The sequence below is a fragment of the Oenanthe melanoleuca genome, chromosome 17, assembly GCF_029582105.1.
Source record: "Oenanthe melanoleuca isolate GR-GAL-2019-014 chromosome 17, OMel1.0, whole genome shotgun sequence".
Taxonomy (NCBI): domain Eukaryota; kingdom Metazoa; phylum Chordata; class Aves; order Passeriformes; family Muscicapidae; genus Oenanthe; species Oenanthe melanoleuca.
In genome coordinates this window covers 10,313,300-10,338,065 of record NC_079350.1, presented here as the reverse complement: position 1 = coordinate 10,338,065, position 24,766 = coordinate 10,313,300, and the positions used below count along the sequence as shown (strand labels likewise).

At 50.7% G+C, this 24,766-nt stretch overlaps 1 protein-coding gene across 17 annotated transcripts in view; it reads right to left on the bottom strand.

Annotated features, from left to right (window-relative positions):
* Positions 1-24,766, bottom strand: part of ZNF618 (zinc finger protein 618) — a 126,805-nt gene that overhangs the window by 15,122 nt on the left and 86,917 nt on the right. For 5 of the 17 annotated variants that reach the window (XM_056505055.1, XM_056505058.1, XM_056505060.1 and 2 more), the window contains 6 exons: positions 22,593-22,682; positions 20,387-20,464; positions 19,349-19,438; positions 16,960-17,142; positions 13,894-13,974; positions 12,769-12,825 (listed from right to left, as the gene is read on the bottom strand). In XM_056505055.1, coding sequence (XP_056361030.1) covers positions 12,769-12,825; positions 13,894-13,974; positions 16,960-17,142; positions 19,349-19,438; positions 20,387-20,464; positions 22,593-22,682 — 579 coding nt within the window. Of the gene's footprint in view, positions 1-4,392; positions 4,438-12,768; positions 12,826-13,893; positions 13,978-16,959; positions 17,143-19,348; positions 19,439-20,386; positions 20,465-21,201; positions 21,238-22,592; positions 22,683-24,766 lie in introns of all 17 variants that reach the window. The other 12 variants (XM_056505049.1, XM_056505052.1, XM_056505044.1 and 9 more) reach the window with 7 other exon arrangements.

The window sequence follows — 24,766 nt, the reverse complement described above, 5'->3', positions numbered from 1 at the left end:
TGGCTGGGGCTGGGCACCTGCTCCTGCTGCCCTCGTGGCCAGGGCACAGGCAGAGCACTAAGGGAAGCACCTGCTGCCCTGCTGTGTGTGGGCATCTCAGGGACCTGGAAAGTTTCTTTGGGAGGCTGCCCACTGGCCAGGGGCTGCTGGCCCAGGCTGCTGCAGCCTGCCTTGGGCCCATCCCTGCCATTGCTGTGGCTGTGAGTAAAGCCTGCTGGATCCATCTTCCATCCAGCTCTGTCACCCTGCAGGGGCTGCTGCCTCTCCTGAGCGAGACAAGGAGCACTGGGCTGTGACAAATCCTGTAGCTGGAGGCTGGGGGTGGAGCAGTGCCATGGGGGAGCTCAGCTGGGGCTTTGTGGCTGTCACCAAATGCAGTGAGACCAGGGACAGTGAGTGCCACAGGGCTGGGTGGCAGCAGGATGCCAGGGAAGCAGAGGTGGAGGGCAGGAAGCACAGGAACCAGGGCTGTGCCTGAAGGCTGAGAGCAGAGCAGGAGAGCCATGTGCCAGAGCAATATGGATGAGCTGGAGTGAGGAAAGAGCTGGGTGCAGAGCTCCCTTGGGAGCTGAAAGATACATTTAGCCCTGTTCTGTGTTGAAATGCATTTTCTTCCACTGAATTAACCTAAAAGCAAATGTTTGCAGCTGCCTGTTTAACAGTATCAGTAGAGTGCACTGGTTGACAGATGTGATCTGGAACTACAGTGCTGAAATCTGGAGCTTTGCAGTTTGCCTCTGGCCCTGCAGCCACACCAGCACTGCCACCTCTCACTGGGGCAGCAGAATGGACAAACACATCTGGAACAATTCTGGATACAAGTGCCTGGCACACACACGGAGCAGGGTCTATTGCTACAGTATTTCAGATGTCTAGATCTAAGTTCAAAGGGAAAAACACATTCTGTACCAATGAATCAGCAGAAGCACCAGCACCCAGGACAGAAGAACCAAAGCCCAGGGAGGCACAAGGCTGCCTATACCCTGGGAGAAGTCTGTCAGGGAGCAAACCCCAGAATCCACATCAAGGCTACAGGAATCCTTGAGAAAAAACATAAAAGAGAGCATGAGCAAGGTCTATATAAGCTGTACTTTTATGCTGTGTACTTGTATGCTGTGTTTGCCACAGAACCTACAGCCTCTGAAATTATGGCTCTGTTTGGAGTTGTGCTCAATGTTTTAACTCAGTGCCTGCTTGTGATGCTGCTCCAGGGCTTTGCTGCAGCACAGAAGTTTGGAAATTCGGTTACTTAAAAGTAAAAAAATTACTTAAGTAACTGCTTGTGGAAAAAAGAGAAGACTTGGACAGCTGAGTGGTACAAAGGGATTTTAGTCCTTGGGAATTAATAGGGACTGTGTGTGCTGAAATCATCAGTGGTGAGGAAGTTGTGGTACAATGCCACAAGAGGTTCAATGCAATCTAATTGTTTAGACCTGGTTTTAATTGTCAGAGAGGAGAAGGCTCCCTGTGGGTGCAAACCTTCCCCCTTGGGCTCGCATTTCAATGTGTTACAGACACACCCGTGCCTCTGCTGCTCATGGAGCAGCCTGCTCTGATGGAAACTCAAACTGAGGGGGCCTGACTGCCCCTTCAAGCACCAAAATTATGTGTGAAGAAGCTAAAGGCAGCAGCCACACTTCTGAGAGCCTGCTGAGCCTGCTGACAGGCTCCTGCAGCTGAGGAGCTGGGAGCCCCCTCTGCCCCTCTGCCCTGCTCCAGCTGCAGGTGCCACCCCCAGTGCCCGGGACACTGGCAGCTCCTGTGTGCCACCCACAGCTCAGCACACAGACAGACAGACAGACAGACAGACAGCTGCCCAGCCCTGCCTGTGTGCAGAGGAGGGGACAGTGAGGGAGGCACTCAGCACTGCATCCCAGCCCTTCCCTGCCCCACAGGAGCAGGATTCCAGCACAGCTCTTCCCCCAGCTCAGCTCCAGCCCCAGGGCAGGCAAACCCTCCCAGCAGCCAGCCCTCTGCAGGCTGCACCCTTCCCACTCTCGTTTTGCTCTCCTGCTTCACTCATTTCCTTCTCAGCTCACTTTGTGTCCCCGAGCTGCTTCATCTCCCTCCTGCTGTATTCTCAGCTACTCTACCAGCACAAACCTGTGCTATTTTTCTAGCTCTCCCCTCAGAAAAAAATTGTGTTGATTTTGATCTCAATTCCAAAAGATGCTCCTTCTGTTCTATCCCAGAGATGTCCAACTTTGGAAACAAAATCACCACCTACTTTCAAAAGCTAATTTCACATTCTGAAAATGACAATGAACATACAGAAGTCTAAGTTTACCACAAATAAAAATGTGGCAAAATAAGCAAAAACTTTAAATTCACCCAACAAATCCAAAGCCTGTCCCAGAACCAGAGGAAGGGATGCCCGGGAGGATGTACAGAAATCCTCATGGGAATGAATGGACTCACTTCATTTCCCTGAGCTCTCTCAACACTCATCCTTCTGAGCTTTCAGCTCCTGAGCCCCCCTGCTCCAGAGTGCAGAGCTGGGAACAGTCAGGCTGGCTGGAAGGAAGGTGGGATGTGCCAGGGCTAGAAGAGGAAGAGGGATCTGGAAGGTGGAAAGAAGAAAGAGGCAATCTGTATCCCAAATCAGAGAAAAATCACTGCTGGAAAAGAGCTGTTCACCTGGGCTGGCAATCCAGTAAATCCTCCTCCCTTTGATTCCTCTTGCAACTTAAACTGGCAAAGTTGTCAAAACTGCTCTGCACACCCACCTGAGCCACACCTGTGCCCCATGTTCCTTCCTGGGAGCACAGCCCCACCATGGCAGAACCTCTGCTTGTCCTTCACCCTGGGAACTTCAGCTCTTCCTTACTCAGGCTCAGGTTTAAGCATTCACAGGATCTGCTCTCCTTCTGGTGGGCTGAGCTCAGCAAAGGGCCCCCAGGCCTCCCTTCTGCTCCCAGCTGCTGGTGGTACAAGGGAAGCTGGACCCTTCTGTGCTGCCCACAGGAGCCCCTGAGCTCAGGGAGGTGTTTTCTGAGAGCAGCTTTCAACCAGCAGCTGGTGAAACCTCTGCAGTGTCCTGAGCCACACAGAACTAATGCTCACATCTGGTTGCACAACTTAAAACATCTTTTCCCAAGGCTATAATTAGACACTTTTATTAGTCCTTTACCCAGTGAGCAAGGCCCCAGAGCAAGGCAGCAGCTGTGTGAGCCAAGGCAGGGGAAAGCCACTGCCTGTGCTTAGCTTGAATAAATCACTCCAATTCCCATGTTAACTCTCATTGCCACATCTAAGCCAAGGAAAGTAGCAGAGCCTGGTCTGAAGCCAGCTGAGAGCTTTAGCAGAAAGTTTCACCAGCCAGTGACAGACACCACAGGATGCCACCATGGCTCAGCAGGGACAGCCCCCAGGCTGCTCCTTCCTCAGCAGACAAGACCCACATTTCAACACTTCTGTCCACATCTGGGTGAAAAATGAAGAACAACTGCAAGGAAAACTCAGCATTTCCACCCAGTGTTTCCACTGGCTTTAGCTTTACTAACAGTGTAATTACACCTTCCCTTTGACACAAACCCATGAGACAAGGCAGCAGAACCAGTAGTAGGATCCTACAAAAACCCCAAAAGCAGTGGAAGTTTCCTGAAAACTTGTCACTTCCAGCCAGCTCAGACAGTAAGAGGTAACAAGGTGCTCTGATGCATTTTGGAAAAGAGGAGTCCCAAATTCACCACCCTTGTCAAACATGTCTTGGCATTAACTGGATTTCTCTCCCCCCATGAACTCGTGTTCTGAATAAAGCCCTTGTTTCTCTTTCAGGTTTGTAGGAGGAGAAGAGCACCTGTCCTCCCCCCTGGCCGTGCTCAGGGCTGGCCTGCATCACCAGGCTGGCACAGCTGGGATCAGCCCAAAGTGCCAGTGCCAGGACCCAAGCACACTGCAAGGCAAAGGAAGAAGCTGCTGAAAGCACCAAGTCCACAGGGCTGAGTCCAGCAGAGACCCATGTCCACCATGCCAGCCCTGCTCTGTCCCCTCCTGCCAGCTCCCTGTCCCCAACCCAGGCTCCAGCCAGGGAACTGGCTCTGTGCAGGTGTTCACTGAGCTGAGCCCTGGTGACAAGTTTTCCTGTGTGTAAATAGAACTTAAATACGGGTTCATTTTCAAATCTTGCTCTCAGAACACACTCACAAAAAAACTCCCTGAAGATTGAATATGAAGGGATTTGGCAGCCCCAGACTGCACAGAAACACCCTGGAGGATTTCTGTTGCATTTAAATCTGACACCAGAGCCACAGAAGTGAGGCATTTTATTCTTTGACACCTGGAGTTGTAATAAAAGAGCAATTATTGATGAGAATTGCTCAGAAGGCAGGGCAGCAGGGCTGCAGGAGGGCAGTCCCTGCCTCTGGCACCACAGACATCCATCACACTTACTTCGTAAAAGCGGGAAAGGATTTGAAATCAGGGGACTTGCGGTTTCTGCAAAAAAGAAAGAGATTTAAATATTGAGACTGGCAGAGACCTTGCTGCATTCTACACAGCTCTGCCCATCTGCTCCCTGCTCCTTATCCCTACTCTGCACTCCCAGACTTATGCAGGGCAGGGCAGGATGGGAGTCCATCTACCACAAAATCCAACATGTCCAACATGTCCAATTTTTCTCTCTTGCTCAATTTCTTATGGCCAGGGTTCTTTCCTGTCCAATTTTAACACACACCCAATGCTACAGCAATGGAAACAAGGGGCAAGGAAAGCAAAGCAAAGCAACCTAGCAAAAAAAAAAGCCACGGGGCAAGAAACTCTTGCTTGGTATTCCAGATGCAAATTCCCAGTTTCACCATACAGCCCCTTTAAACTAAAGCTGGGAGGGAAAGCCAGGGAGTTTCATTCTCCCTGGATGCCAAAGGAAAGAGTTCCTAAGCAGTGCAGTTACTTCAGGCTGAGAATGCACATTTCCTATGCAGCACACCTTGCAGGTTGCCCTTCTCTAAGGGGTGACTGAAAACTGGGTGCTGGCTGCCCCTTGGGCAACCAGGAGTTGTCTGCATCCAGCTCCCAGTGCCCTGGAGCAGCAGCAGTGATCCCAGCACCTCACACCATGTGTGGTTTCCTACAGCTCCCAGGTGAGGTCCTTTAGGGTCAGACCCCTGCAGAGGGGCAGAAATCATTAACTATTAATGTTAAATATTCAGCCATGAACTCAGAACATTTCTAGAAGGGTCCCTGGTCCAAGGTGAGCTGGCAGATCCATGGCTGAGGCTCTCAGGGCTCTCTGACATGGCCTGGTTTCCTTGGAAGGAAGACTGCCCTCATGAACTGCATGGGACAAGCACAGTGAGCCTTTCTGCTGAACATCCCAATGGCTGAGGACCTGAGCTGCTGAAGAGGCTCCAGATGGCAGGGCCAGCCTGTAAGGAATGGAGATGAAGGCATGGATGATGCTTGGCAAAGACATGACTGGACAGTGCTGTGGAAAGGGGATGCATGGCAGACACCAGCTCCTACAGAATGCTGCTGATCTCCTCACACATTGCCATCTGCCAGCAGTGCTCCAGGTGCTCCTGCAGCTGCTGAGCAGGGCAGGCTCCTCCAGGCCCCTCTGTGTGTGCCTGGTCCCCATTCTGTGCCCACTCAGGAAACACACCATGGCCACAGCACCACCTGTGGCTCCAAGCACTCCAGGGCTCTTGGAGCAGCTCAGCTGCACGTGAGCTTTCGAGGGGCAAACCCCAACTTCACTGTGCCCCCAGAGGAGAATCTGATCTGGAGCAGGCACAGAGCCCAGCAGTGGCACAGAACACTTAAAACAGCCCAAGGAATTCTCAGCACTGGCTGCTCTCCAGCCAGAAGTGCTGACACAGTGCCCTGATTATGCTTGGCTTGCTACTCACATGGAAACCACTGTCAGTATGAAACAGCAGTTCAGGTACTCAATGCCACACTCTTCTATTGAAGGAAGACTCTTAGGATTTTTCTGGTCTTCAGATTTATAACTGAACATTTTTTATCCATGCATTGTCACATCCTTGTTACTGCACAGTCACTTCTACTAAAGCAACAATCATAGAAATGCCAGAGTTTGTCTGATTAATGATAAATCACCTTGCACTGGGGCTTTGTAATCCTCCCCTCCACAGATTCTCCAGGCAAAATGAGAGTTCAGGTTTTTCTGCACACTTTACTCTCTCAGGGATTCTTCTGGCCATGCCCTGCCCAGCCCCAGCCCAGTGTCTGTGCTTGCAGACTGCAATCCCAGCCCTACCCCTGGCTGCATGCCCCAGTTCTGCTGAGTGCTCCTTGCCTCAGAGCTTTCATATGGATTGCCTCAATTCTTGCCTGGTGTCAAGGCTCTGGAGCAATTGGCAGGATATCACCCACAGAGACTGGAGGCTGAGTGGTTATTTTAACCCAGAAATATTTCTTCCTGTCTGCAAGTTGCCTGTTGAACAGCTTAAATTAACATGGCACCAGAAATAAACAGTTCATTCCTAGAAACCTCAATTCCACACAAATGCCCAGTGGACACAGTGACTTATTTATGCAAGCAAGCAAAGTGACATTTCCTTAACTGAATGTCTCCCTGTGTGACTCTGGTGGGAGCTGCACTCAGCTGCTTACCCTCCTCCTGGGCACAGCACTCCAGGCTGCTCTGAACATGCAGCTCTGTCTCTTTGTGCAACTGTGCTGCCCCATCATCAGCACTCCCTGTGCTGTGAACAGAGTGGGAGCTCACAGAACAACTCCCCTTCCCCTTTTCCTCACTCCTCAAATTTGGCCATTGGCTCTCCCAACTCCATGGAGACTTGCAGCTGCCCCACAGCACAGATGAGGAAGAGAATTACCAGATGAAAGTTAGTGGAAGTTGTATTTGTGCTGACAGAGCCTGAGAGGCAGCTGGGTGCACCTCAGGAGGCAGAGGCAGGGGGGGCTGGCTGTGCTAGTGTCACACTGCAATCAGTAATCAAGAATTATTATGCCCCAAACACTAAAGTTGCACTCACCCACCAAAAATGCTATCCTAAAAGTGCAGTCTTTCCAGCAGAAATGCCCTCAGATGGGCTGTGTGATGGCTGGACTACAGGGGATGAGCAGAAGGGGATGTATGGCCACACCAGGGAAGAAAGCTTGTCAGTTCCAAAAATCCATGTTTAAAATCTGTGTCCTTTAAATCCTGACAATGAGGGATTCTCAGGCTTGTCCAAGAATTTTTACTCTAAATAAAATGCAGGAAATAAAATTTTTTTGGTCTCAATCTCATCTCAGCTTGGCACAAACTAATTCAAAAGGAAGAAGACATTTCCATTGACCCTCTCCCCAGTCTGGAATAAACAGTGCTGGAAAGCAAAGCTTCCCTGTGTAAATAGAAATGAAAAGTGTTGACATTTTAAAAACTGTAAATGCTAAAATTTGTTGCACTGGAAGTTCTGACAGTAATAGTTCCCTAAAGCAACAGATGAAATTGAGACATGTTTATACAGCTTAAATCAACCTTGAAAGTTCAAAATATTTCCCAATTCCCTACATAATTTTAACTGTTCTCTTTCACACCCATAACACAGAGCAAATTCAGACTTCAACAAACACTGACAATTTCAATTAGATTTCCCCCTTGATGGCTGTATTTGAAGGTGTTGGAACTAAAGAGCTTTTTCCCCACCCTTTTTTTGCTTTTATTTTACTTCTTGGATTCTCACAATTTCCTTAATCCCTCTTGGCCTTCATTTCAAAAAGGAGTCATCCATAGCCCAAAACAATGGCTGAAGGTGCACTGGCTGCAAACACTGGAGCTAGAGATGGTACTAGTCCCTGAGGAAGGTCATTGTCCCTGTCTGGAGTCAGAGGAAGGGAGACCCTGGGGAGACCCCAAAGCCTGGGAGCCCTGGGGTGACAGAGGGCACCAGAGCAGGGCCCAGCCCCAGCCAGGGGCTCCTCTCCAGCCACACATGGATGAAAAGGAAGGCAGTGGCCTTCACTGTGGAACACAACACTCAGCCCAGCCCCTTTCTGGGGATTTCCCTGGCCATGCTCAGGCTGATCAGCACTGCCTTTTACATTGCACAAGCTGGCCTTGAAATATTGTTTGGCCTCTTGAGAATTTAGACCGGAAAACCCCAGCATGTGTTAAGAGCCAGCAGAATGACCCTCCCAGGGAGGGTTCCCTGGAAAGCAGCTTTATGACACCCTAAGGAATAACAGCTTCTGCTGTTCATCCCAGTGAGCCCATCCCATGCTTCAGGATCAGGTCATGGCACTGCTTTCTGTTCCTGCCTTGGCTCAGCAGTGGATGAACAGAAGCTCTGTGTGACCTGGCACCTCTGCTGCCTGTGCTCCCAAAGCAGCAGCAGGGAGCAATTGGAACATTTTAGCAGGATGCTATTTTTAAAGCACTGTGGAACTTCCAGGTTTCATCAAAAAGCAAGTTCAAGTGTATGTGGAGACCCTTTTCCATGAGTACAAAGGACACTCTCCATCATAATGTGGATGACAGCTTGAGTCCCTCACCCACCCCCGTCCCCATCCCATCCTGCTGGGAGACAAGGCTGGGACTCAAAGCAGGCCAAAGCAGGGTTTGCCATGCAGCACAGAGCTGCTCTGTGGCAGCCAGAGGCCAGCTCACACAGGTAAGGATGTCAGCTCACACAGGTAAGGATAAGCTCACACAGGTAAGGATAAGCTCACACAGGTAAGGATCTCAGCTCACACAGGTAAGGATGTCAGCTCACACAGGTAAGGATAAGCTCACACAGGTAAGGATAAGCTCACACAGGTAAGGATGTCAGCTCACACAGGTAAGGATGTCAGCTCACACAGGTAAGGATACCAGCTCACACAGGTAAGGATAAGCTCACACAGGTAAGGATGTCAGCTCACACAGGTAAGGATAAGCTCACACAGGTAAGGATCTCAGCTCACACAGGTAAGATGTCAGCTCACACAGGTAAGGATGTCAGCTCACACAGGTAAGGATGTCAGCTCACACAGGTAAGGATCTCAGCTCACACAGGTAAGGATGTCAGCTCACACAGGTAAGGATGTCAGCTCACACAGGTAAGGATGTCAGCTCACACAGGTAAGGATCTCAGCTCACACAGGTAAGGATGTCAGCTCACACAGGTAAGGATGTCAGCTCACACAGGTAAGGATAAGCTCACACAGGTAAGGCTGTCAGCTCACACAGGTAAGGATGTCAGCTCACACAGGTAAGGATGTCAGCTCACACAGGTAAGGATGTCAGCTCACACAGGTAAGGATAAGCTCACACAGGTAAGGATGTCAGCTCACACAGGTAAGGATGTCAGCTCACACAGGTAAGGATCTCAGCTCACACAGGTAAGGATGTCAGCTCACACAGGTAAGGATGTCAGCTCACACAGGTAAGGATAAGCTCACACAGGTAAGGATGTCAGCTCACACAGGTAAGGATCTCAGCTCACACAGGTAAGGATGTCAGCTCACACAGGTAAGGATGTCAGCTCACACAGCTAAGGATGTCAGCTCACACAGGTAAGGATAAGCTCACACAGGTAAGGATAAGCTCACACAGGTAAGGATGTCAGCTCACACAGGTAAGGATGTCAGCTCACACAGGTAAGGATCAGCTCACACAGGTAAGGATGTCAGCTCACACAGGGGTAAGGATGTCAGCTCACACAGGTAAGGATGTCAGCTCACACAGGTAAGGATCTCAGCTCACACAGGTAAGGATGTCAGCTCACACAGGTAAGGATAAGCTCACACAGGTAAGGATAAGCTCACACAGGTAAGGATCTCAGCTCACACAGCTAAGGATGTCAGCTCACACAGGTAAGGATAAGCTCACACAGGTAAGGATAAGCTCACACAGGTAAGGATAAGCTCACACAGGTAAGGATAAGCTCACACAGGTAAGGATAAGCTCACACAGGTAAGGATGTCAGCTCACACAGGTAAGGATGTCAGCTCACACAGGTAAGGATCAGCTCACACAGGTAAGGATGTCAGCTCACACAGGGGTAAGGATGTCAGCTCACACAGGTAAGGATGTCAGCTCACACAGGTAAGGATCTCAGCTCACACAGGTAAGGATGTCAGCTCACACAGGTAAGGATAAGCTCACACAGGTAAGGATAAGCTCACACAGGTAAGGATCTCAGCTCACACAGCTAAGGATGTCAGCTCACACAGGTAAGGATAAGCTCACACAGGTAAGGATAAGCTCACACAGGTAAGGATGTCAGCTCACACAGGTAAGGATGTCAGCTCACACAGGTAAGGATATCAGCTCACACAGGTAAGGATGTCAGCTCACACAGGTAAGGATGTCAGCTCACACAGCTAAGGATGTCAGCTCACACAGGTAAGGATGTCAGCTCACACAGGTAAGGATAAGCTCACACAGGTAAGGATAAGCTCACACAGGTAAGGATGTCAGCTCACACAGGTAAGGATAAGCTCACACAGGTAAGGATAAGCTCACACAGGTAAGGATAAGCTCACACAGGTAAGGATCTCAGCTCACACAGGTAAGGATGTCAGCTCACACAGGTAAGGCTGTCAGCTCACACAGGTAAGGATGTCAGCTCACACAGGTAAGGATAAGCTCACACAGGTAAGGATCTCAGCTCACACAGGTAAGGATGTCAGCTCACACAGGTAAGGATCAGCTCACACAGGTAAGGATGTCAGCTCACACAGGTAAGGATGTCAGCTCACACAGGTAAGGATGTCAGCTCACACAGGTAAGGATCTCAGCTCACACAGGTAAGGATCTCAGCTCACACAGGTAAGGATGTCAGGTACCTGCATTCACTGTGAAAGGACTGGGACTGTGTGCATAGGGAAGGGACATCCAAAATGCAACATTTCCATTCTTATCCCCACTCAGGACTCCCTACAGCATTGCACCCCAGAGTACTTTAGGTGGTTTCAGTTGCTGATCTCCCTGCTCTGCTCGTCCTGCCCCTCCCTCCAGACTCCAAGGGGACTGTGCCACTGCAGTCAGGATGGTGATACAGGGAAAAAGCAGAATTTCCCCAGCTGGGTGGCCTAAAAACTTCTGCTGCTCTCTTTGGTACCTCTATAGCTGAGCCTGTGACACAAAACTCACACCCACAGAGAGCAGGAGCCATCAGGCATTTAACAAGGCCAAGTCACACAGCTCTTGGCTGCTCAGCTGGGACCTACATTTACCTCCCAAACCTGGTGACTGTTCCTCACAGCAGCAGTTTGGTGACAAGCAAACAGCAGATGGGAGTGGGAGGACAGAAGTGTCCATCCTTCTGTCATTCCCCACCACATTACCACTACCTGCTTCCCTGCCTGGGAGAAATCTGCTGGTTGGAGCACAAGACAGGACAAGCCCATGGTGCCAGAATCACCCAAGAGTTCCCACCCCACATGTGACACTGAGCCACATGGTGTTTGTCCCACCCACTGAGACACAGCTATGGAAAGAAGGAAATGGGAGGCAAGGACATGTCAGCTCTTCCAAAAGGCAGCCACAGAGAGCTCTGCCTGGACAGCTGAGCACACAGAGCTCTCCAGGGCCTCTCTGTGACACCAGTGACACTCATGGTGACTGGTGATGCTCACTCAGGCTGCTGCCAATGAGGCCATTGGGATGCCTGAGAACTGAAAAGAATAAAAGGAGAAATGGCTTGGTGCAAGGGCTGGAAAAGAGCACTGAATGGGACATGTAGGAAACAGCACAAAAATGGAGCCAAAAGGGGAAAACAGGGCTGGGGAAGAAAAGAGGGTGCAAGACAGATAAAGGAAGGAAAAAGGGAAGAAGTTTGTACATCCCCATGCACCAGCCTGGCTGTGAGGAGCATGCCAGCTGTTTAGTGCAGAAAGGAACTGCTTCCAACCAGAGCCCAACTCCCCTCAAACGAGTCCTGGGCAGCTCACTTGAGTTCCTCAGGTTTCCTGGCTCAATCAAAGCTTTAGGTGAGTAGCTGCACATCCCCTGCAGCCTGCAAGGCCACTGACTGAGCCACTAAAATAAACTGACACTACATGTGGTGCAGACAGAAACACTCCTTACAGGAAACAAGATGAGCAAATCACATGAAACTTGCTACTCAGCTTGTAAGAATTTCTGGTTTTTTTTGTTTTGTTTTTGCTATGAACTTTCCCTCATATGCTTTAAATGTTGTGATCCAGAAAGAAACAGATTGAGGAGGATGAGTGTGATGTGAGCTGGTAGAAGGAGATGGAGGGAGACTCTGGGAGATGTGCCACAGCAAGAGTGGGTCAGTATTTAATAGTTTCAGAAAGAACTGAAGTCTTGGAGTGCTCAGTACAGCCACTCTTTGTGTTTCTTGACAGTGCTTCCTGGACAGGTTCATGCTACAGGCTCTTCTCCCCTCCTGCAAAACTTGACTAGAGCAGCCAGCAGGTTTACAATGCAGATTTCTTGGCTTAAGGAATGACCTGTCTGATAGGAAGGAAGATATTTCTGCTCTTCCTTTTCTGGCTGTACAGGCTTTGACAGGAATAAAATAGGTACAATCTCAAATCTGCTGATTTCCAAGGGCTCCAGAGGAGTCAGGGCCCCAAGTGGTGTATTGGCATTTACAGATGTGCACTTAAAGGCTTTGAAACCCTTCAAAACACTGCCAGTACCCAGAGAAGACAGGACATGAGCTGCAGAGAGGCCAGGGCAATGTCCAGGGCTGCAGCCAGGCTGGGAGCTCTGCTAGTCAGTGACTACACTGCCTTGAGCCATGTCTGACAGCCAGGCTGGGCTCGCTGCCCAGGCCCAGCAGCCCCAAGGACTCCTGGCTGTCCAGCAGGAACAGCACTAAGGGCCTGAAACACAGACAAGCTCACCTGATGGGTTCTGCTTACACCTCTTTTCTTTAGGTTTTTCTGTCCCCGAATGACCAGCTGCAATTGGGGTGAATGATGATTAGTACAGCATTGCTCCCCGAAACACAACACACAGTATTTTAGCAACAAACAACTTTTTTCCCCATTCCCCATCACCCACTCTGCCACTACACATGAGTTTTCCAACACCACATCCCTGCTCTTCAACATGGTTCCAAATCCCCTTGCTTGCTTCTGAGGCAGATACCACCCCCAACAGGCACTGTGTAAGCTGCTCCAGGGAGACATCCCACCCCTTACCTGTCCATTCCAGCCACAGGCATTGCCAACACCACATATTCTGCTTCTCTTGGATGGAGAATGGAGGGAGGCCAGGCTTTTCTGCTGGCATGTTATCTCTGCAGCAAGATGCCAAAACTATATTTCATTTGGTCTGTCACTTCTGCTCCAATTAGGGAGAATGAAAAATGGTAGTGGCCCACTGAAAGGCCAGGCAATACACAGGCAGGATAAAAACCTTGCATAGAAAACTCTATAGGTGCTGGACCTGAAAATTGTCTGGGCCAGTGGTTATGTTCAGTTACTACCACTTGGACTGAACACTGCAAGGAAACTGCACAAGTGGAGGGGGCTTTCATTCCTTCTAGCACATGTATTTTGGTCTCACATATACACATCTGATTTACTGCACAAAGAGCTGGACACTGGTTACAGTGACATTTAAATAAACTGTCATGCTCAGCATCACTGTAATGTGTAAACTGCTGTTCTATCCACAGTCCCCAAACTTCTGTTGCTTGCAAATGTCTTTGCTCCACCAGGACTGCATTGATACACCAACACAGCACAAGTACTGCTTGACCTCCATCCATCCTTTCTCCACATCTTGGCTCCCCTCTGAAATCCCTTTGCTCAGGTACCTGGTCCTTGGTTTGTGATTCCCACATCACCTGTTTGACAGGGCTGCAGTGCCTGGGGAGGAGGGAGAATAAGGCACTACCCCAGGAGGGCTGGCTGCCAGTGAGCTTAAACAAGGTACCCTCATACACCAACATCCACTGAGCACAGCTGGATCCTGCTTGGAGAGGAACATGGAAGTGCAGGAAGGGGTGACACCACACTTACCACTGGAGTTCTGTGAATTGCTGTTTGTTTCTTCAAAGTTGTTTTGCACCTTGCCTTCCACTCTTCTGCTGAAAGCACTTTCTGCTGGGTGGAGAACAAAGCAGAGATGGTGACTGGTCAACACTGGATACAGAGCCAGGCAGACAGGAGGCAAGACTTGCTCCTGTGCCACATAATCACAGACCCTGAATACAGCAGAAAGGTCAAATACCTCATTTTGGAGGCAAATGGGCCAGATTCAGTGAAGGGATAACAGGTGGGTATTTTCCTTGAATGCCTTCTGGCTGAGGTGGCCTGGATTGGCTCTTAGGGAGCCCAGGAACACCAATCCTGACTGAACCAGAAAGGTCATGGCTTCCTCCCCTGCAAAAAAACCCAACCCTTATCTTACTCTTCCTTAAGGCAACAAGCAGCCCTTAAAACCTGTGAACACAGGTGACCAGTCTGAGACTGGACTCGGGGCCTCAGCACCACACCAGTGTCACCTACCATCAATCCATCTATCTATCTATCTATCTATCTATCTATCTATCTATCTATCTATCTATCTATCTATCTATCCATCCATCCTATGTATCCAACATAAGCCATCCTTGTTCAGCATCCATGGCCTCTCCCACCACGGGCACCTCTCATACCCAGCATCTGTCCATGCCAGACATCCTGGGGGTGTTTAAACACTGACTGATCAGCCCTTCTTCTCTTCTTCTGCACCCAGATGGAATCTCTATCCATCAATCCCACTAGAGAGAGCACTTCCCACTGCACATGGCACACTATGCTTCACACCCTATTTATTAACTGTTATTTTTCAGTAGTCTTTGCTTTCTTCCTTTTTTTTTTTTTAGGCTTGCTCTTGTTTGGAAGGAGAAACTGAGACAATGAGAGGATCAATCCTAACTTGCATTTTCAAACTCCTCAGTAATAGTACTGTAATACTGATCTTTCTGTCTGTCTCTCAGAGGTTCCCGTGGGGAATGGAGCACTGTGAAACAGTTGTACTCTGTGTCACTTTTAAAGGCACAGGCTTAGCCTGAAAACATCACCTTGAGGGAAACAAACACTGAATGCCAAACAGTGCTGAAAACCAGCCAAAAATCCCCATTCCTGACAAGCCATTCCACCAGTCCTTGTCAGGGAGCTCTTCTAGTTTGTGACACTGGGATTTGAAACGGGGTCTTTTCCACCTTGTGGTCACCATGATGTTTAACAGAAACAACTTGTCACTGGGAAGAGATTACAACAGATCTAATCCCCTCAGCTGCTCGTGGGAGCAGCTTTGAAGGGACAGTGATGGATGGAGCAGCCTGAGGCTGGGAAGGGTGTGGACAGCAAGCAGTTCACAAGCTGGAAGGCACTAGGTACCTGTGATGGCCTTGCCTCCAGGGCAGCAGTACCTGTGCTGGCCTTGCCTCCAGGGCAGCAGTACCTGCAGTACCTGTGATGGCCTTGCCTCCAGGGCAGCAGTACCTGCAGTACCTGTGATGGCCTTGCCCCCAGGGCAGCAGTACCTGCAGTACCTGTGCTGGCCTTGCCTCCAGGGCAGCAGTACCTGCAGTACCTGCAGTACCTGTGCTGGCCTTGCCTCCAGGGCAGCAGTACCTGTGATGGCCTTGCCCCCAGGGCTGCAGTACCTGTGCTGGCCTTGCCCCCAGGGCAGCAGTACCTGTGCTGGCCTTGCCTCCAGGGCTGCAGTACCTGTGCTGGCCTTGCCTCCAGGGCTGCAGTACCTGTGCTGGCCTTGCCTCCAGGGCAGCAGTACCTGCAGTACCTGTGCTGGCCTTGCCCCCAGGGCAGCAGTACCTGTGATGGCCTTGCCCCCAGAGCAGCAGTACCTGCAGTACCTGTGCTGGCCTTGCCCCCAGGGCAGCAGTACCTGTGCTGGCCTTGCCCCCAGAGCAGCAGTACCTGCAGTACCTGTGATGGCCTTGCCCCCAGGGCAGCAGTACCTGTGCTGGCCTTGCCCCCAGGGCAGCAGTACCTGTGATGGCCTTGCCCCCAGGGCAGCAGTACCTGTGCTGGCCTTGCCCCCAGGGCAGCAGTACCTGTGATGGCCTTGCCCCCAGGGCTGCAGTACCTGTGATGGCCTTGCCCCCAGGGCAGCAGTACCTGCAGTACCTGCAGTACCTGTGATGGCCTTGCCCCCAGGGCAGCAGTACCTGTGCTGGCCTTGCCCCCAGGGCAGCAGTACCTGTGATGGCCTTGCCTCCAGGGCAGCAGTACCTGTGATGGCCTTGCCCCCAGGGCAGCAGTACCTGCAGTACCTGCAGTACCTGTGCTGGCCTTGCCCCCAGGGCAGCAGTACCTGTGATGGCCTTGCCCCCAGGGCTGCAGTACCTGCAGTACCTGTGCTGGCCTTGCCCCCAGGGCAGCAGTACCTGTGCTGGCCTTGCCCCCAGGGCAGCAGTACCTGCAGTACCTGTGATGGCCTTGCCCCCAGGGCAGCAGTACCTGTGCTGGCCTTGCCCCCAGGGCAGCAGTACCTGCAGTACCTGTGATGGCCTTGCCCCCAGGGCAGCAGTACCTGCAGTACCTGTGATGGCCTTGCCCCCAGGGCAGCAGTACCTGTGCTGGCCTTGCCCCCAGGGCAGCAGTACCTGTGATGGCCTTGCCCCCAGGGCAGCAGTACCTGCAGTACCTGCAGTACCTGTGCTGGCCTTGCCCCCAGGGCAGCAGTACCTGCAGTACCTGTGATGGCCTTGCCCCCAGGGCAGCAGTACCTGCAGTACCTGTGCTGGCCTTGCCCCCAGGGCAGCAGTACCTGCAGTACCTGCAGTACCTGTGCTGGCCTTGCCTCCAGGGCAGCAGTACCTGCAGTACCTGTGATGGCCTTGCCCCCAGGGCAGCAGTACCTGCAGTACCTGTGATGGCCTTGCCCCCAGGGCAGCAGTACCTGCAGTACCTGTGCTGGCCTTGCCCCCAGGGCAGCAGTACCTGCAGTACCTGCAGTACCTGTGCTGGCCTTGCCTCCAGGGCTGCAGTACCTGCAGTACCTGTGCTGGCCTTGCCCCCAGGGCAGCAGTACCTGTGCTGGCCTTGCCCCCAGGGCAGCAGTACCTGCAGTACCTGTGATGGCCTTGCCTCCCGCGGAGTTGGGCGTGCGGAACATCTGGGGCTGCGAGGCGGGCGGGGCCCCCGCGGGGCCGCGCTGCAGGAGGCTGGAGCAGCGGTTTATGGACGCTGGAGACTTCTTGCTGGACTGGCTCGTCTGTGTCTTCACTGCCACGAAGAGTGGAGATCGAGAGAACTCTGGATATGAATACTCAGAGCTAGTGCCTGCACAGCCAGGGGGCTCCCAGAGCGGGCCCTGCTGGAGCTGCTGAGCCACCGATCCCCAGGACAGAGCTGGGGTCCCCCCTCACCCAGGGGACACTGGTGAAGCCTGTGAGCTCCCTTCCACATGAGCAAGCCACTCCTCCTCCAGCAGGAATCACCCCATCCAGCCAGGAGCACTGTGAGATTGCCATGGCCTGGCTGGGGGCACCTGCAGCTCTGGCCTCCATTTCTGTGGATTGAATTCTGGGAGCAGGTTTTTTAACTATCAGAGCTCTGAGCAGGGAGAAGTTTACATCTTTGTTTCTTGAGCCCTGAATAAATCCTAGTGATGTCCAGCTACATTCCTTGTCTCTTTGAACAAATGCAAAGGAAAGGGCACTGCTGGGAATGGAATGCAGTGGAATTAGGATGCAGAGTGAGTAAAGGCTTTTGGTCCCATCTCCAGACTGGTGACATGTGGAGAAATTCTAAATATTATTGGGACATGCTCTTTGAATGCATCTATATTGTGGTCTCTGCAGTACACAGTGAGGATCACCAGGAATTTTCAATGCCAAAAGTCATCTAAAACACCTTCAGGAGGACAGCCCTTTGTCTGGGCCACATGGATTAAATAAACCATTACAGAAGTGGAGAAACTGTCTAAGAACCCCCTTCATTCTTAAGGGGCCCCTTCTATGGAAATTTGGATATGGCTCCTGAAGCCCCAGTCCTACTCCAACCATCTGTCCTGAAAAATTACTAACAAAGGTTCAACTAACCCAAAGCCCCAGCTCTCTACCAGTGATTTCTGTGGGATGCCTTAAGGTGAAGGGACAACAGCAGCACCTGCATGTTCTACACAGTGTGAGTGAGAAATCCTCATCCATGCCAAGCAGCTCTCAGGGGAACACCACAGCAGCAGCACAGCCTGACTCTGAAACAGGGGAGGAGAGAAGTCCCCCAGGACACTCATTTCCAAAATCCCAGGAGACTTTACAGACCTTGACTGTGACTGGCTCTCACCTCCATCAGCAGCACTGGGGACTGGGAGTGTGAACATTCACAAGGGGTTGCAATTTCAGGGGTTTTGATTCACTGATTCACACAGCCCCAAGATGACATTTCCTCACACATCAGTGTAGTTCTGCAGATTATGCACTGGTTTTCTCACAGTTTAGTCAGGATACTTCTCTGCTTGGTCTCCAGCCAGAGAAATAGGCAGGAGGCTTGTTTTCCTCTCTATACTTCCTTTCAGTCTCCATGGATAATCCTCCTCCAGCTGCTGCTAAACTGCCAGCAAAAATATAGTCAGATATGAAAACTTCCAGCCTAACCCTAACCCTAACCCTAACCCTAACCCTAACCCTAACCCTGGTGCCTCATTACAATCCCTTCAAGCGCCGATCCCGGCGGTTTTGGGGTGGCAGCGCCCCCTGCCGGCTGCAGCTGCAGGCCGGAGAGCTCGGCTGGTCCCTCGTGTCCATCACCCCAAACCCTGGAGCAGGACAGGACACCCCGGGCACTCAGCAAAGCCCAGGGCAGCGCTGGGAAGGGAGCAGGAAGTTCAGCTGGAAACAACTTCTCTGCAGACTTTTAAAGTATTCAAATCCAGCAGGTAGCAAAAATTACTCTCAACATGCTTAGTCAAATTTTGCACTGAATTACACTGAAGTGCCTAAAGCCTTCCCTCTGGGTGGGGAGTGCAGAGCACAGTGTTGTGCACTTTGCTGACAATTGCCCTGTCCTGAGCTCCCTGAAATAAATCATTTATTGAGTGTGTTTTAGAAGCAAGCTGCTGAGGTCGTTTAAATGATTTTGAACCCAGTTTTCACTGAAATAATTCCTGAGAAGTTCATAAGAAAGATGCCTCTTCCATAACATGTATGTTCAGTTATTATTTAGGGGAGTATAAAAATGTTGTGCATCACTTCAGTTAAACAGGAGCCTAAACCATCAACCCTACAAGGAACATGTGTAGAATTCCATGGACTGGGGTAAGAGCTCAGAGACTTTCCAGACCTAAGAGAGTCCCTGTGAGAGGGGATCCCAGCTCAGCTTTACAGTGCCCTGCTCAGCACATGCTCCATGCCCACTGCAATCCCACAGCTCCAGTGGAAGGATCCCCAAGAGTGGAGTCTGTCCTGGCAGCCTGTGCTCCCCAAGCCCTGGAGGTGCCAGCCCTGCAGCAGATACTCACTGATGGGAGCGTGCAGAGCCACGTGCTCTTGGTAGGGAGTGTAGTACTTGTACTGCTTGCCACAGAACTCACAGGTGTAATTGCCAGTTTCTGTGAAATGAACAGGGACAAAGGTCAGGAAGGAGGGCAGCTCTCTCACACAACCCCCAGGTTATTTTTACAGAGAAACTGCTCAGGTGACACAAACATTCCTTATGCATGTGGAACTCGTCTGCTCTGTAATCCACACTTCCTTTTCCCAAGAAAGAAAACATTCAATACAGAGGGATGGACCATGCATAAAAAGTCCAGTAGAACTGAACAAGCTACAGAAGATTACCCCAAAATTACAGCAAGTAAGTCTGCAAAACAAGGGAGAGAATCCAGTTCTAAAGTCTGTATTACAGATGACACAGTTCTGTCCTCTGGTTACAGAGACTGGGATGTGTGGACAACCAAACAGTCAAACCACAAAATGAACAGTCAAGTTCAGGTATCAGAAAACTTTTATGTGGAATTGTGGAGTTCCTTTGCAGGAGAAGGGGCTTTTCTGGAGTAACTGCTCATTCCTGCTTTGGGGATACTGGAAATAATGGAGTGTAACCACACAGTGATACCTCCTCCTCTTGCCATGCTGGGAGTACAGAACTGGCAGCAAGCTGCAAGATGAAGGAAAATCCATGGATAATTGATTGTTTCCAAAATGGAAAATTCAGAGAAATGCTTTGGCAAAACCTGATGTTCTCTGTTTCCCTCACCACACAGGCAGTGTGAATGCATCACCTGCCAGCTCTCAGGCACCTTCAAGCCCTCTCTCATCCCTGCCAAACTGCTTTTCCCCTGAACTCCCTTGCCTCCGCTTTGCAGAACACATCACAAGGCTGCAGCTCTTGGGGCCAGGGCTGTTGGTGTCTGATGCTGCTTTGAGCCTGAACATACCTGTGAGCACCCAAATCCCAACCCCTCTGTGTAACGCAGTGCTTCCTGCTTTTTCTGCAGCCAAAGGCAGGTGTGAACCCCTGAGCTTTCCTTTCTGTTTGAAACAATAATGACTCTTACTGGGCCCAATCTTCTGGAAGGGTTCAGGCTCCTCCTCCTTGACATCGTCGGCGGCGATGACAGCCTGGTCGTAGGGGTCTGCAAGAGAACAGAACCACAGCACAGCTGACACCACCTCAGCTCTGCCTTCTACAGCTGCATGGGCACTGAATGCTCCTGCACCTGTAACCACATTTCCATCTGCAACAGGACTGGAAGACAGGAATCATAAACCAGTGACCCCCCTGCCTGACTTGTCCCTCCCCCTCTCAGATGCCCCAGGATTAACCCTGCTCCCAGCCCATTAACAGCCTAGAAGGAATTAATGTTTAAAAAATACAGAGAAAAACTGAATGAACACACTGCAAAGTCTGATCCATATTTCCTTCCAGGGAATCTCCCCTCTAATGCTGCTATACTGGCTGACAGAGGGCATGGCAATGCATCCTGCAGGCACATCACCTAACAAATACCAACCTGGGACTTCTACCAGCTAACAGCACAGCTAGCAACAAATCACAACCCAACCCACTTTAGAGAAGAATTTGTTTTATGCCTTGAACAATTTACAAGATCACCAAAGATATGAAACAGCTACTTTGATTGTCTGAAGCCTGACCAAGTGCATGTGCAACAAAAGCCTGGTATCTGCTAGGGCTGGGCATCAACCTACTGGCTGTAGACACTGGGGAGGGAGAGAGGATGCTCCCTGTCCCACTGCAATCCCTGACAAAACTCCTTTGACTCTTACAAACTCAGAATCGACCTGCTGTGTCTGAACCACTGAATGCTTGAAAAGGTTTGTGAAATAAAGCACACAAAGGAGCTCAGCTTACCTGCCCGGTTTTCTGGGGCCCCTTCCACACTAAAAACTAACACAGAATAGAAGAAGGAGGGGAAGAAACAAAACAGAAATTAAATCCTCTTAAATGGTCTTGTTTTCCTCCTGCATTTCACATACTGCTGCAGCACATTTCAGCCCCACTGAATAAACCAGGCTTTGTGCCCCAGTCCCTCCTGTTCCCAGCAGCATCCTCACAGGACCTGGTTGGGCATGCCCAGCCCTAATGCACACAGATGCTCAAGGCCTTTGTTCTGACCCTGACACGGCCCCAGGTGAAGTTCAGGTGCACAGCTGCTCACCCCTGTGTGTGCTGGAACACAGCAGCCCCAGGAGGGGGCTGGGACACTCCTTGCACACACATGGAGCCATTCCCAAGCCCTCCTGTGGCCCTTGGCAGAGCTCCCTGAGACGTTTCTGACTGCAGCAGCCACACTCTCCTCACAGGGACTGTCAGTGCCACCAATTTTCTCATGGCTCCACACAGGAGGGAGGGAGCTGGCAGTATTGCCCTGCAGGAGAACACTGGCTGCCCTTAGAGCACATTCAGATGTCCACACATTCCAAGTAAACACCACCATTTTTTTGGACAACCATGTATTGTGAAAAACCATTTGCTTTTCTGAGACAGCCCAGCCATTCAAAGCCTGCTGCTCTCCAAGCAGCCTCTTTCTAGAACTCTCCTTGGCCAAGTGAGGAGCAGTACTGACAGACTTGCAGCACACACAGAGAAGGTCTGGAGAATCTGTGCTCTGAGGTGAGGAGCTTTAGATGTTCAGTAAGCAGGGGGCAAGCCAGCATGTTGATATTCATTTACCCCAAGGCAGAATGAAGAAACACTGCTTCTGGCAGTGAGTGTCTGCTCATGTCCAGGTGTCACCAGCCTAGGCCACATCTACAGTCACAGAGGAAAAATTGGCCTTTAAGGACCACTGACAACTTCATCAGTTCACTACCACAGTGATTAACAAGAATGAAACATTTCCCAGCTCTGAAATCTGAAATACTTCACAGAGAAGTAAGTTTGGAACAAACCTGTAAATTCAGAAACCAAAAAACAACCAACTTCTTCCCAGCAAATGATCAGGTTGACCATTTACCTTGAGGCCCTCAGTCCCAGGATCTCCATGCTGACCATGAACCCCAGTGCAGACACACTGCAAGGTGCCCAGGCCCCAGCACAGGTTTGTGTTGATGCACAAAGGGAGAAGCAGGCACAGCAAACTCCCTCCTGCAGTGCCTGTAGGCTGTGCCTCCATGGCAAAGAGGTGACTGTGCAGTGCCACGTCCTGCACACCACAGCCCCACACTCCTGCACAGCCACATTCTGCTTCCCAAAGACTTCTCAGCCTAGTTCAGGTGTCTGAGTGTCAAAACATTACTCACCATCCACGGCATGAAGGTCTCTGTGCTCTTGGAAGCAGCTATAGTATTTATATTTTTTCCCACAGATGTCACATGTATACCTAAAATTGTCTGTAGGAAGAAGAAAACAGAGCAGTTTAGAAACCCTGAGGTGAAAGGTAAGCTCTGCAGCCACATGCTCAATCAGACACCCCATGCACTGACACATCCCACATGCTCTGTCAGGTCTCTAAGGCACACAGACAACACTGCCTCACACTGTCCCCCTGCCCCACACTCTATGGCTTGGGGCATATTCTGATTTATTTCCTCTTCAGCCAGCTCTGCTCTCCAGGGCAGACCCCACAGACCTCACAGCAACAAGGATGCAGGGCAGTAGGCCCTGCTAGCATCTCCTTTGGAAGTTCAGGGCTCAGCAAGTTCAGGGACAAGCAGCTGTTGGTCAGGATGGGGACAAAGGGGCAGAACTGAACACAGAGTCAGTGTATGAGCTGTTAGAAAACAAAGCCTTAATACACCAACTCTGATGTGGACTGGATGTGAGCACACACCTGCTTCTCAGTGCTGCTGTTCACTGACTCCCAAGTGCAGCCAGGATCCTGTCAGAACCAACAAACCAGGACAGCCAACAACCCAAGGCCTGCAGGACAGTAAGGTGCTCAGTGAAGGGAGGACTGATGAAGCTTGGTTTCACATCCATTTGCTCCCTACAGCCCATCACTTCATCCCAGCATCAACCAACCCTTCACCACAGCTGTTGGGGCAAACAAATGCAAAACAGCTCCAAGTGTTCACAACTCTGGTTTGCTGTGAATAGGGACCAGTGTCTATAGCTCAGCTATCACATCAGGGCAAGAGAGGACTTCCCTGGTCAGCTGGGTGGGGTGTTTCCCTCTGCTGCCTGCCACACCCTGGGGTACAGACTGCCCTCCCTGAGCAGTCACCCCAGCTGTCAGATGGCTTGGTGCTATGAGCAAAGTGGCAAACATAATGAAGTCCACAGCAAACTCAGTGAAACACATTGGTCTGTACAGCCACAAAGGATCTCAAAACCAGAGTGTTTCATTGCCAGCAGGAGCAAGGAGTGCAGGCAGCAGCTCCAGGGCTCCAGAGGACCTGCCATGCAGCAAGCTCCCCTGCAGCACTACAATTGCATCCATGGATCCCTACTGTCAGCAAAGCTAAAGCCTTGTTTTTCCTCTTCCATGCTGTGTTCAAACACACCAGGCTGTGCACATTAAATAAGCTTTTATTTTACTTCTCCATCACTTTACTTTTAAAATTAGTCCATATTTTAAGGTAGGATTTATTGGTACAGTGTAATCACTCACTTGGGTTCAGCACTCAGTGCAGCAGCACATGGGGGTCAGCACTAAATAAAGGATCCCTGTCACTCTTTATTCAGAGTGACTGTAGAAGTTAGGATGATCCAGCAGAGAAAAATGCCAAATCTAAACGGTGTTAAACAGCTGGGCACCAGAACTTTACCTCTGTGACTAAAATATATTTGTATCTTAATCAGAGCACAGCAGTGCTGAGCTAGAGTTAGGGGGATTTTAGGAGTCTAGGCTAGACAAGGAAGGAAAAAGGGACTCACTGCAAAGACAATGCATGGCTCGAGGGAGAGGAGGAGCAGCAGAACACACCTGTGAGAACATTCCAGTGGCAAAAGCCCTGGCAAGCCACATTTAACTGTGTTTGTTCCATCATGGGATCTTGTGCAGGCCCCTTCTGTGGTGACACAATAGTGCTGAGGGCCTCCCTCTACCCTGGGCCCTCTCCCACAAGCAAGAGGATCTAATGATTGCTGCTGAGTATCTGTGTAGCTGTTGTAAAACCCCCCCAGCCAATTAGCACAGTCAATTAGCAAGTCAATAGCAGACTAACTCCTAACTTGGCATCAGCAGTTAGTCCCACCTCGATGGGTGTCCCCAAACCAAGGAATCAACTTCCTTTCTGAAGTGCAATGAGCTCTACATGACCAACTGAAGATTAACTCTCCAAAGGAGTCCCAAAGGAGTCCCACTTTCACATTCAGAGAACAAAAACCTATGGCCTTAGTTTGGAAGTAAATAATACTTGTTAGAACAGAAGAAATCTAACACACCATTTCACAGGGCCAGGCATGGCTCCCAGTGATCCCTGTCACACAGGGAGATCTTACTGTCCCCAGCAAAGCCCATGCTGGCTGTGGG